Below are 14,271 nucleotides of genomic sequence, written 5' to 3' on the forward strand. Positions count from 1 at the left end.
ATTAACATTGTCAGTATTCACACTGGAAAAAAAGACAAAATACATAGTTAGCACATCTCCTACCTCCTCAGATTACACCAAACTCCTCACTACAGGGAACTGATAATGGCCAATCATTCTGGAGAAGGTAGTGGTATTTGTCTTGTTGAACTACTACTGTCCTGGAGCTGTATGGACACTCAATATTGTGAGGAAGAAAGTGTCAGGGTTTTGACTCAGTGACAGAAGGAACTGAGTGTTAATATTCAGAATAGTGTACACCTTGGAGAGGAACTTGCAAGTGCCAGTGCTCCCAGTACCTGTTGCCCTAGCCCTTCTATCTAATAGAGGCTATGGATTTGAAAAGTGCCGTTGTGCGTGCATGATGCAGAGCACCTTGTGGATGATGCACACTGTTGTCAATGTGTCACTTGTGAAGGGAGCAAAGATTGAAGGCATTATACGACACATCAAACAAGCAGTTTTGCCCTTGATGGTGTCATGTTGAGTGTGATCGGAACTGCATTCATTCAGGAAAGTGGAGTATATTCAATCACATTCCTGACTTCTGCCGAATAGATCATGGACAGACTTTGGGGGGGATCATTATCAGCAGTGCCTTGCAATCGAAGATGATGCTGTTCCACTCAGGGTGAGTCTGTAGGTGGCTGTACAGACCAATGTGATTACTGCAAGCTCTGTTACACTTGGGCAGGTAGTGGTCACAGGAAGGGTGGTTGGGATATTAGTATGGCAGTGCATTCCTTTCACTGTTTTATCCTGGTTTCCATTATTTTCCCTCCAAAAAAGTCTCAAGGTGCTCAACGCCTTCCCGGATGCTGCTCCTTCACTTTGGAAGGTCTTGGACTAGTGATTCCCCAGGTGTCTGTGGCAATGCTGCACTTCCCCAGAGATGTCTTGAGGGTCTGAAGAGCTTCCTCTGTCCAACTGTGGCTCACGTGTCATTTCAAAGCTGAAAGTTCAGTACATGCTTGGGGAATCTCGTATCAGACATGTGGACGATATGCCCAGAGCGTCACAGCTGATCAAGGGTGGTCAGTGCCTCGTGTTAGGGATACTGGCCCAGTCGAGGACACTGGTGTCGATGCACCTTTCTTCCCAGCAGATTCACAGCATCTTGCAGAGACAGTGCTGGTGTTACTGCTGTAGTGCCTTGAGGTGTCTGCCGTAGACAGTCCACGTTTCAGAGCCAAAGATAGGAGGGCAGGAACCACCACAGGTATGAACCATAATCTTGGTGTCAGATCTAATGTTGTGGTTTTCGAAGACCCTTTTCCTCCGACACTTGAAGGCTGCGCTAGCACACTAAAGGCAATGCTGGATCTCTTCCTTAATAGCTGCTTTGGCCGACAGGACACTTCAGAGGTATTGGAAGCGGTCAACAATCTCTAAGGTTTCCCCATGGAGCTCGAACATCTGGGATTTGCCTCACAATGTCAGACACCAAGTGGACAGTGGACCTTCACCTTGCAGATCTTCAGGGTAAGACATATGTTCTCATACACATCCGTAAAGGTGGTCTAGAGTACACCCTTTAGATTTCCCTTCAGAGCAGTAGGAGACAAATTACAGATCACATAGTTCCAAATCTCTGATATAATCTTCTTGTCACCATATTTACATAGTTGGTTGTGCTTAGATTTAGCACTGATTTGTCAATGTTAAATGTCAGGACAAGGTTTTCAGTCAATGTTCATGTCTAGCTCCACATCAGATATATCTGTTCTAATCTCACTTTCATGTTCAATCCCCACCTGACAAAAATATTCTTCAAATGCTTAATTATAAATCAATGGCCACTTATTTGTTTCATACACAATTCACATAAGAACTTTCTCCCCCTTTTATACATTTTTTTAATCCAAGTCTGAAATGAGCTTTTGCAAACTCTTTAAATTCCGAGCAGGTGTTAGTGAAAATCATCAAATATCACTCAAACTGTAAGAAAGTCTGAAAACTGCAAGAACAATCTAGTAGTCAATTGGTCACAATTAAGGCAAACTATTGGAATAGAAGTGGAAAGTTCATGCTACAAATTAGCATTTTGTACGAAAGTAAAGATGGCTTCCAACTGATACCAAATGACCAGAATTTTAATCCCAAAAGCGAGACATTTTCAATTAGAAGGGAACCACTCAAAAAAAAATCAAAAACCTATCAAAAGCAAAACAGATAATTAAAATAACTAGGGACTTCACTTTTAAGACAGTCTTCCATTTAACTCTTGAAGCAATGAGCAAGTTAGAAGTTTGGTAAGAAACTTAGAGTTTGTGAATGCATGGAATATGTTGCCAGCGGTGGTGGTGGAAGCAGAGTCATTAGGTACATTTAAGCGACTGCTGGACATGCACATGGTCATCAGTGAATTGAGAGGTGCGTAGGTTAGGTTATTTTATTTTACATTAGGATTAATCCTTGGCACAATGTCGTGGGCCGAAGGGCCTGTTCTGTGCTGCACTTTTCAATGTTCTATGTTCTAACATTGTGAATTACCTTCAGTAATACTTACAAATCGCTTTGCTTGAAATGGTCCAATACTACAAAAGATCATGTCCAAACAACGAGGCAGAAGGCCTCCGTCTCCAGGAGATCCAGTCATTGTGTGCGTTTTCCCACTTCCAGTAACACCATAAGTAAACAGCAAACCTGACAGACAGCAGACATGCATTTCAGGTGCAGTAACACTCTTGCCTCCTTGCCCAAATACAATTACATTGGAAAGGTAATTGCCTCACATTATGGTACTAGTAATAGAACTTGCTGTGCTAGCTATTTGTTGCTAGTTTACAGCCCTGCTGTTTTATGTCATAAAGCCAGATAAAGATAGAACCAAATAAAGTCACAACAGTTATGCCTTCATGTACCCTTTTCTATTCGAACCTAATAACTTGAACTCTGATTCATTCAGATAGATCATGTTGGGTGCTGAGTTAAATCACTTAGAGGTTCAGGAATGCTGAATCAGATATATAACAGTGGAGTAATTCTTAATACAAATGACCAAGAATTTTTTATCCTAGAGTTGGAAAGCAGTCCTACTTATTTTGCATTGGCCTAATTAAGTTTTAGCATACCATTTTTGCCATGAATCAGATCTTCCACAAGGGGTCGTGCGACAACATTAAATAGTTCCTTCTGGGTTGTAAAGGCTCCAAACACTTCTTTAAAAGAATACTGCATCTAAAAATCCAAAATTAGTGAATTTAACATCACACAGTAATTTTACCAACGAGAAAAAGGCTATTATCAAAAGGGTCTCATATTTCAGGTTACCTCTTTGAATTCACCATTCCTGTTGACTTTAATCCCGTCAGGAGGATGGAGCTGTATTGTAGTATTACTGATAAGTTCAACACAACATTCAGTATCTTCAGAGGTCAGTGGTCTGACCCGGCAATAAACCTGATAAAATCATCAATGCTTAGGATCAGTCCTTTTAAACAAAATTGTCAAATAGACTCAAAATTGAAGTTGCTGCCACAGAATCAAGGGGATTAAAAAAATGAAATGTGATCCCACCTCCCAAGCAGCTGTAGTAATTCAGAATTCCAAATATTAACAATTATTGTTTGCTCGTTGAGTTGAAAGGTTCATTTTCAGACGTTTTGTCACCATACTAGGTAACATTATCAGTGAACCTCTAGTGAAGCATTGGTGGTATTTATTTATTTATGCGTTTGGGTTGCCTGTGTTCTTTTTTCGCTGGGGGGGGGGGGGGGTGGGGGGTCCAAGTCATCGTGTTTGTTGATAGATTTGCGGTTGGAATGCCATGCTTCTAGGAATTCTCGCGCATGTCTTGGGTGGACATGTTGTCCCTCCTCATCTGTACGTAAAGATAATAGAGAGAGTGGGTTGTGTCTTTTTGTGATGAGTTGATGTTCATGTATCTTGGTGGTTAGTTTTCTGTCTGTTTGTCCAATGCAGTGTTTGTTACAGTTCTTGCGCGGTATTTTGTAAATGACATTAGTTTTGCTTGTTGTCTGTGTAGGGTCTTTCAAGTTCATTAGCTGCTGTTTTAATGTGTTGATGGGTTTGTGGCCTACCATGATGCCAAGAGGATGGTGTAGTCTGGCAGCCATTTCCGAGATATCTTTGATGTGGGGGAAGAGTGGCTGGGGTTTCTGGACACGTTTTGCCTGCTTGTTTGGGTTTGTTACTGAGAAATTGGTGGATTATGTTCATTGAGTTCCTGTTCTTATTGAATACTCTGTATTGGTGATTTTCCTCTGCTCTTCGCAGTTCCTCTATGCTGCAGTATGTGGTGGCTGGTTTAAATAATAGTAAACGGGCCATACCACCAGCACTTCACCGGAGGCTCAGTGATTATGTTACTTCATATGGTGACGAAACATCTGAAAATGAACCTTCCAGCTCAGCGAACAAACCTACATCCATAACCTCAACCTGAGCTACAAAGCTTCTTAAAACTCACCATAATTATTGTCATTCACAGCAAACTAGTGGGCCTTGAAATGTCACAATGAAAAATATATTGAACCAAAGGAGACTTGTGAAATTGGAAAATGAATTACAATAGTTTTCAGTTAATTTCTTAAACTCTCGTCAGTGCAGCTGGCATTCACTTCCAATTATATTAAATAAAACATGACTTCGATAGACGCATCAAATATTACAACAAAGAAAATACAGAAAAAGGGCTTGTTGACACTTACACCAACTGGGTCTTTGAGGTTGTTTGATGGTTTCTTTACTGGTCTTCTGGGAGTTTGGAGCCTCCTGTATGTATTAGAACATTCTAAATTAAAATTGGGATCACATTAAGCAGTTGACTACAAATTATTTTATATCAGGGACTAACTAAGGTGAAATGTTATTTGCATCAGGGTGGTGAACTTAAGAATCCCTGGTTGAAAATTAATGTAGGTGGTTGGACAGCAGTGTTGGGATGATAGTGCCTTTGGGCAGCTGGATCTGTGACCGACCAGTCTATTTCAAGACCCCACTGGAGTAAGCAGAGGGTACGAGGCGAGAAAAGATCTCCTGGAAAAAAAACTTTCTTCTGGCTGGGTCGCCTCATCTTTAGGGTTAACACCTTCACAAAAAGAGAAAATACTAAGGTTTTGCAATTGAAATGCTAGACTTTCATAAATAATCCAGAGAGAATGATCGTCTGAAAAACCCAGCAAATACAGGGTATCAACTATCGAGACTCTCAGAGTCGTTACAGAACTGGAGGGCATTCGACAAAATTAACATTGTCATTCTCAGTCAGACCCACCTTTCTGGGGAGGAACTTAAGGAACACACAGGTTACACCTTCTGGGAGGAAGAAATCAACAATGACACTCACATCCATGGATTTTTTCTTTGCTGTACAGATTGGATCTTTAATAGATGTCAGAACTCTCCAATTATATAAATGAAAGGCTCATGACCCTACACTTACAACTCAACTCTGTGATAAATATGCTAGAGACATCAAAATTTATGTCTTGTTCCTTAACATCTTCACCTGAGTCAAGGATATGTTCTACAACGCCCTTAACGAAATCCATGATTGCAATTTGAACAAAAGATAAGATCATCCTTCAACAAAGTGAATAACTCCTCAAACAGGAATCCAGCGACAGCTGACATTCTCCAGGCTATCCCCAAGGCGGCTATGACAGTGTACATAGCGGATCTCCATTCATGGGTGAGCTACAGAAACCAATCAAACACTTGAAAATCAAAGCCTGCAGCCCCGATGGTATTATAGCTAAGTTCTTCAAAGCTGGTGAGCTTTTGCTCACCAAGACTTCAATGCACTGATCTTTTATAATTGGAAAGAAAACAACTTCAAGAATGAGACAATTCTGACTACAAGAGAGATAATTAATGCCAAGAAAACGATCGAAGTATCTCCTTCTTGGCTATAGCAAGGACGATCCCAACAAGAATCCTCCTGAATCACTTGCTTCCTGTGGCTGAGAAAATTCTCCCAGGAGACATTATAGTAGTAGACCTTCCAGAGGAATGGTTGACAAGGTCTTTGCAGCCAAGCAAGCTCAAGAAAAATGCAGGAATTTTGCCTTTCATTAATTAGGCAGATCAAAGTATTTGTTTCAGTTAATTTTGAAATTTTTGCAGATTGTTCTACAGAGATTTGGATGGCCAAGAAACTTTATCAAAATCCTTTGCTCACTTGATAACCAATGTGCAAGCTACTCACAATCTTTTCAATTTGAACATAAGAGACTCAGCATGTCCTTGAATGTTGTCAAAACAAAATTTCATATCAACTAGACCTGATCAAAACAGATATTCAAAATCCCATCTGCTGAAGGGGAGACTGTGGAACAAATTGATTACTTCGTATTCTTTGGGAGTCACTTCTCTCAAAAGGCTAGCACTAATAAATAGATTCAGCACCAGATCAGTTACATCAGCTCAATCTTCTTCAACTACTATAGTTGAATGAGACAAAGATCTCTAAAAGTCACAAAACACCCTGATGTTCAGGGAAGGTGATATCACCACACTTGTACTGCAGCAACTGTATCAGTGACAAGAAATTCTGCCTGAAATGCATCCACCATATTCTCACATTCAATAAGAGGATCATCAAATAAAAGGTGTGGTACTTTGAGAAGCCAGTTTAACAAGCATTCAGACAAAACTTCAGCAAAATCATTTGCAATGGACTGGACAGTGCACCTGAATGGCTAAAAAGTACAACACCGTACAATCCTTTCTTGAAATAACTGTGTAGTAACATTGACATTAATGACTGGGAGGAATTGCCAATAGCTCAAAATGGCAACAACTGTCCACTAAGCTGCAACACACTTTCACTCCAAATAACTTAATATGGAGGCAGAGAAAGAGAGAAAAGAAAACAAATCCTGCACTCCAGATCTCACTACCTCGTGAATGTCCTGCCCAATATGCCAAAAATAACGTACAGGTCAAGAATTAGTTTGTGCAGTCACATGAAAACCAATGGCAGAAACTCACAATCCTGGGGGACACCATCCTCAAATCAAGGGACAGCCATCAATGATATTATACATCAAGGTTTGCGTAAACATACCCACAACCACAATAGTACACATCACTACCATAGGACATAAAAATAGAAGTAGGCTATTCAGCCCATCATGTCTGCTCCACCATTCAAGAGGATCACGGCTGATCTGATAATTCTCAATTTCACTTTCCCGCCTTTATCTTGTAACCCTTGATTCCCTTACTGATTAAAAACTTCAACCTTAAATATGCGTAATGACAGCTTAGACAGATTTCAATTGTAACAAAATTCCACAGATTCACCATTCTCAGAAAAAAATTCCCTCCTCAGTAAATTGGACAGCCCCTTAACTATGCCCTCTCATCCTAGACACTCCCACAAGTTAAAACAAATCTCAGAATCATGAAAACTTTACAATGCAGGAGGCCATTCAGCCAGTCATGCCTGTACTGGCTCGTTAAGTATGCATTATTAGAGTGCAAATGCCCTGCTTTTCACCATACTCTTGAACATTATTTTATCTAAATAATCAGTCAATGCTGTCCTGAATGCAAATGAACCTGGCTCTACCACACTTCCAAAGCCTAACTACTTGTTGAGTGAAAAGATTTTTCCGCACTTCACTCTTGCTTCTTTTGCAGATCACTTTCAAATTACATCCTCTTATTAATGTTCCTTTTATGAGTGGAAACAGTTTCTCCTCATCTATTTTGCTCACTGTCCCCTCACAACTTTGAATACATCTATTAGATCTCCTCTTAGTCCTTTCTTCAAGGAGAAGAGTTCCAACACCTTCAAATCTATCCTCATAACTAAAGTTCCTTATTCCTGGAACCATTCTTGTAAAACCTTCTGCACTCTCCAGTGCACTCCCATTCTCTCTAAATATGGCACCCAGAAATGTATACAATTCTCCAGCTGAGGTTTAACAAGCGTCTTATACAAGCTCAATATCATTTGCTTGCAATCACCTAATGCACTTTCATAAGCTCTCCTCTCAACAATCCTAGCCTCTCATTCACCCCAACTTGAACACCCTGCCACCGGCAGACATATCTTCAGCTTCTATTTGTTCTAAATTCCAATGAGTACAACCCCATCCTATCAACCTCTCCTCAAAAGACATTTCCTTCATACCTTGGATCTGCCTCATGAACTTTATCTGGACTGTCTCTAATTCCTCTATATCTTTCCTTGGATAAGGGGCCCAAACCGTTCACAGGTGTAGTCTAACTATTGCCTCGGACAGTTGCAGCAAAACTTCCCTATTTGAATATACCATTCCTTTAGAATGGAAGGCCAGCATTTCAATTGCCTTCCCCCATGACCTGTTGAACTTGATGATTTATGGAAGAAGAACCCCAAATTCCTGTGTATGACTTTCTACAGTCTTTCTCCATTTAAAAAATATGATATTCAGCTCCTCTATTCTTCTTGTCAAAGTGCACAACTGCACATTTCCCTATATAACATTCTGTCTGCCATGTTTTTGTCCACTCGGTTTTGTATATACTACTGCAATCTGTCATCCTCACTGCTTGCCTTCCTACCTATTTTTGTGCCATCCACAAACTTGGCTGCTGTACACTCTCTTTCCTCAAAGTTATTAATATAACGTGGTAAATAATTGTGGCCCCAGCATCCTAAAAATGCCCCCCATATCTTTGTCTTCTATTAGTTAGACAATCCTCTACTCATGCTAATATATTACCTCCAACACAATGGGGTCTTATCTTATCTGAAGTACCATACATTAAGATACCTTATCAAACATCCTATGAAAATCCAGATATATTACATCCACTGTTTCGCTTTTACTTAACCTGCACCTTACATCCTCAAGAAGCCTTTTTTAAAATTATTATTGAGTCTACATTTCTAATCAACCTGCTCAGAGATGTTAGTATACATTTGGAGCAGGTGGATTTGAACCTGGGCCTCCTGGACCTGGGGTAGAGACAGTACCGTTGCACCACAAGAGGGCGCAAATTCTAATAAATATATCAAATTTATCAGGCATGATTTCCCCTTCATGAATCCATGTGGACTCTAATTACATTATGTATTTCTAAATGCTCTGCTATTACATTCATCATAACAGACTCTACCATTTTCTTAATAACAGGATGTAAAGATCAAGAGCTTTTATTTGTTTCCTTTTGTGAATAAAATCTATTACATTTTATGAAAGTAAACATTTAAAAGTAGGATCAAATTACAAAGAGGGAAAACAGTTAAGTTCATACATTGTAAGAATTCGTAAGCGACCTAAATAAAGCATTTATTTAGCTGGAGGTTAAACAAAATGCAACAAAATTGCAGAACTTCAATTATTTGTCATTGCAGAAGATTTTGAAGAATATTCTAAAAGTAAGCATTTATTGCAAGGCAGATAAATAGATTCAGAAGACATATCGAATTATCAGACTAAGCCTTTTTTAGCATGCTCCCAACATTAGCAAAAATCCTATGACTTGTTATGCACTAACATTCAATTCAAATTCAGCAACATTCATAACATACAGGTCTCAATAGCATATTGTTTCTAGATGTTTGCTTGTAGAGGCACCATATAGTTATAGAAATAAATTTCACATCCCTCAGCAGCTTATAGGAAATCAGCACGAGTTTGGAATTGACTTTAGACAACAAACAAGCATACCTATTCAATTTCAGACCGCAGTTTTCAGGCTATTAATAATACATCAACACACCTGCTTCCATATTCTATTGAACTTGCATAGCTCAATAATAAGGGTTATGCTGGTCTTCATGTAGAAAATGGGAGTGTGTGTTAAAGCATTAATTCTCACTTTGCACTCATTACAAGTGACAATTCTGCCCCTAATTTGCACATGTTGAATGTATTTCTTTAAAAGAAAGCCATTCACTAATTTTCGTAATGAAATATATTGGGGGCTGTGGGGGCTGAGAGAGACGACAAAATAGAGAATGAGGAAAAACTTGTCACAGAAATCAAATTTTGTGAAACCTAAAGAAAGCTCAATTTTTAGCAAAATTCATCAACACCCTGAGTTGTTTACACAGCTGAATTTACCACTTTTGCCATGACAGGGATTCCAAAGCAACAAATGTGTCAAACAAGTCATATTCACAAATTTACTGCTGGTATGATAGGGGTCCCAGCAATTTGAACATCACTGTGCAATGGAATGGGAAATAGCTCACAGTACCAACAGCTACTTCCTCCAGAGAAGGAAGAGAGAGAGCATTCATTGTACTCAGGGCTCCAGTGACAAAATTTACTACTGACTGAATCTCAGAACCAGCTTTAAAATTTTAATTCTGCTACAGAAATCAGTGGAATAGAGTAAAAAAGACATTTGGAACACAACATTAAGTTGCAGAACAACCAGAGGTACAGTCCAGAAAGGCAGTTTCAACTTTTGTTGTTATTTCTGGCTCAATTAGAAGCATTCACTTCTGAATCACAAGGCTCCAGGTTCAAGTTCCTATTTCCAGGACTTGAGTACAAAACTCCAGCCTGACACTCCAGTGCAGTTTTCACTGCCAGAAGTGCCACTCTTTTTTTTTGGATAAGATCAACTCCCCTTAGGTATGGAGTGCTGCCAACAAAAGCCAAGTTACTAGAAATAAAATAACATGCCAATAAGTCTGCTCTATCATGGGACTCTAGCTTTCTTTGCAAGACAACTTTATTTTTTCCCCTCATTCATTGGAGGCAGGCATCACTTCCAGGACCAGGATTTTTTTTTCAGCCTGGTTGCCCTTCAGAAGGTCAGCACCATGTTGTATTTTCAAATGCCACATAGTCCAGGGCCTCTATTTATCAGTGGAAGATAGGCAATAGAAGGGGCACTTTTTTTTCTTTAGTAGTGGTTTATTGCATGATGGCAATATGTACAGTTTATCTTACTAGTCAGGGATAATTACTGGGTAAAAACAATGACTGCAGATGCTGGAAACCAGATTCTGGATTAATGATGCTGGAAGAGCACAGCAGTTCAAGCAGCATCCGAGGAGCAGTAAAATCGACGTTTCGGGCAAAAGCCCTTCATCAGGAATAGAGGCAGAGAGCCTGAAGGGTGGAGGGATAAGTGAGGGGAGGGTGGGGGTGGGGGTGGGGAGAAAGTAGCATATAGTACAATAGGTGAGTGGGGGAGGGGATGAAGGTGATAGGTTGGGGGGGGGGAGAAAGGGTGGAGTGGATAGGTGGACAAGAAGACAGGCAGGGAGGTCAAGTCCAGACAAGGCATGGGACAGTGCTGAGCTGGAAGTTTGGAACTGGGGTGAGGTGGGGGAAGGGGAAACGAGGAAAGTGTTGAAGTCCACATTGATGCCCTGGGGTTGAAGTGTTCCGAGGCGGAAGATGAGGTGTTCTTCCTCCAGGCGTCTGGTGGTGAGGAAGCAGCAGTGAAGGAGGCCCAGGACCTCCAGGTCCTTGGCAGAGTGGGAGGGGGAGTTGAAATGTTGGGCCACAGGGTGATGTGGTTGATTGGAGCGGGTGTCCCGGAGATGTTCCCTAAAGCGCTCTGCTAGGAGGCATCCAGTCTCCCCAATGTAGAGGAGACCGCATCGGGAGCAACAGATACGATAAATGTTATTGGTGGATGCGAAGGTAAAACTTTGATGGATGTGGAAGGTTCCTTTAGATGAAGGTGAGGGAGGAGGTGTGGGTGCAGGTTTTGCAATTCCTGCGGTGGCAGGGGAAGGTGCCAGGATGGGAGGGTGGGTTGTGGGGGGGGGGGGGGGCGTGGACCTGACCAGGTAGTCACGGAGGGAACGGTCTTTGCGGAAGGTGGAAACGGGTGTGGAGAGAAATATATCCCTGGTGGTGGGGTCTGTTTGGAGGTAGCGGAAATGTTGGCGGATGATTTGGTTTATGCGAAGGTGGAAGGTGAGCACCAGGGGCGTTCTGTCCTTGTTACGGTTGGAGGGGTGGGGTCTGAGGGCGGAGGTGCGGGATGTGGACAAGATGTGTTGGAGGGTATCTTTAACCACGTGGGAAGGGAAATTGCAGTCACTAAAGAAGGAGGCCATCTGGTGTGTTCTGTGGTGGAACTGGTCCTCCTGGGAGCAGATACGGTGGAGGAATTGGGAATATGGGATGGCATTTTTGCAGGAGGTGGGGTGGGAAGAGGTGTAATCCAGGTAGCTGTGGGAGTCGGTGGGTTTATAAAAAATGTCGGTGTCAAGTCAGTCATCATTAATGGAGATGGAGAGGTCCAGGAAGGGGAGGGAGGTGTCAGAGATGGTCCAGGTAAATTCAAGGTCAAGGTGGAACGTGTTGGTGAAGTTGATGAATTGCTCAACCTCCCCATGGGAGCACGAGGTGGCGCCAATGCAGTCATCAATGTAGTGGAGGAATCTCAAGAGTTATGCAGGCAGCATTCAACTGTCTTCACCCAGATCATCACTAGATTGTGTGGAGCTCAATTTAACCTCCAGAACTACGGTCTTAAAATCTGATGAAAATACAGACTCTCATTTCGCCTCTACTTCTTATGCCAGCTACCTTAGATGTGTCCTAAAAAATAATCTGCATTTGAATCTTTCAAAACATCCCAAATCATGTATTTTTCAGGTATTTTTCACCTAAACCTAACATCTTACCTAAAGTTAGGCACTCAGAATGAAAAATAAAAACCAAAAGAACTGCAGATACTGTAAATTAGAAACAAAAACAGCAGTTGGCAGAAAAGCTCAGCAGCTCTTGTAGCATTTGTGCAGAGAAATCAGAGTGAACATTTCAGGTCCGTTCTGAGGAAGGGTCACCGGACCAGAAACATTAACTCTGATTTCTCTTCATAGATGCTGCCAGACTTGCTGAGCTTTTCCAGAATGAAAAAAAACTCCCAGTTGCTTTTACATGAGTTAGTTCACACTTTGCACTTTATAATCTAAGGTTTGGAAATCCCTCCCTTAACCTCACTCTCTCACCACTTTTAAAACATTATTTGCTTAAAGCTATTTCTGTGATCAAGTAGTCACCCAAACTCACTTGCTCGAGGTTGATAGTGCCTTATTCAGGTAAGTAAAAACAATGACTGCAGATGCTGGAAACCAGATTTTGGATTAGTGGTGCTGGAAGAGCACAGCAGTTCAGGCAGCATCCGAGGAGCAGCAAAATCTATGTTTCGGGCAAAAGCCCTTCATCAGGAATAAAGGAGAGAGAGGAGGAAAACTTCTTCAAGGCAGGCATCCTCGCAAGAGGATTCGCTGTAGGGTTAAAATCAACTAGGTAAAAACAATGACTGCTGGAAACCAGATTTTGGATTAGTGGTGCTGGAAGAGCACAGTTCAGGCAGCATTTGAGGAGCAGTAAAATCGACATTTCGGGCAAAAGCCCTTCATAATATTTCAGTGAATCATCTTGGAATGTCACTACATGAATGGCACTACACAAATGAAAGCTATTGTGCCAGAAACTAGCCAAGATTTTGCATGATTTTAAAGCAAAGGGGACCTGCAGATTTTTTTTCCCCTACAGTGGGGTGTGGAAGTGAAACACTCAGCTACGACTCAAGACACAGGACACCAGGATGGCACACCCTGATGCACCCTGGGAACAGATCAGCACATGAAGCTGCTGCTATATAAATGCAGGCTGTTGTTGCAGCTCCAGGATGCCAGTTGTGACAATAGAAGAGAACAGATCTTTTTTTTAAAAAAAATTAGCGGGTGGACAAAAATAATTAAAAAGCAATACAACATTAAGACATTACACATCAATAATAATAACGAGATTAAGAAGATACTCTTTGAAACCAAATTGAAAGCCACAAGTTTAAAACATTTTTGATAAATCAATGGACTTTTTGTTTGGAAGAGACAACCCTCGGGCTGGGGAAGACAAATCATTTCAAACTTTCAGGAGCCAGAGAGACTGACCAAAACAAACACTAAAGTAGAAGGAGCCGAGGGCTACTTTGGATTGCGTGATCTCAGAGAGGAGTTTAATCCAGCAGAGCCATACTCACGTTGTTTTCATGGTTGCAGTTTATTTTTAATGATAACGGACAGCCAGGCCGTGCTCTCACCCGCGGCCACGACAACGGCCGCACTACCTCCCCGCCGACACCAACCGCCGCCAATTCAAATCTCGCGCCTCCCCCATTGGCCCGGGCTGGGGGCCCTGCCCGCCTCCCATTGGACAGGCCCAGCCTCCTGTCAATCACGTCGCGGCGCCGGAACCCGCTCCCTGGGAACGGTGCGCACGCGCGCCCATTCACGCCTTGGGGTGGGGACCAGACGCATGCGCGCACTGTCTCAGCGTCGGGGCAGGATCCCTCGCTGCGATTTGAGGTTCGCGCACGCGC

The 14,271-nt window shown here is 41.8% G+C and overlaps 1 protein-coding gene across 6 annotated transcripts in view; it reads right to left on the minus strand.

Moving 5' to 3' along the window:
- kif23 (kinesin family member 23) overlaps nt 1-14,032 on the minus strand; it is a 48,634-nt gene extending 34,602 nt beyond the window's left edge. For all 6 annotated transcript variants that reach the window (XM_060853035.1, XM_060853038.1, XM_060853034.1 and 3 more), the window contains exons 1-5: nt 13,933-14,032; nt 4,674-4,737; nt 3,274-3,402; nt 3,075-3,180; nt 2,510-2,646 (exon numbers count right to left, since the gene is read on the minus strand). In XM_060853035.1, coding sequence (XP_060709018.1) covers nt 2,510-2,646; nt 3,075-3,180; nt 3,274-3,402; nt 4,674-4,737; nt 13,933-13,943 — 447 coding nt within the window. In that variant the 5' untranslated portion in view covers nt 13,944-14,032. The remainder of the gene's footprint in view (nt 1-2,509; nt 2,647-3,074; nt 3,181-3,273; nt 3,403-4,673; nt 4,738-13,932) is intronic.
- Between the last annotated feature and the right edge of the window lie 239 nt (nt 14,033-14,271).

This window comes from Hemiscyllium ocellatum, chromosome 39, assembly GCF_020745735.1.
Source record: "Hemiscyllium ocellatum isolate sHemOce1 chromosome 39, sHemOce1.pat.X.cur, whole genome shotgun sequence".
Taxonomy (NCBI): Eukaryota; Metazoa; Chordata; class Chondrichthyes; order Orectolobiformes; family Hemiscylliidae; genus Hemiscyllium; species Hemiscyllium ocellatum.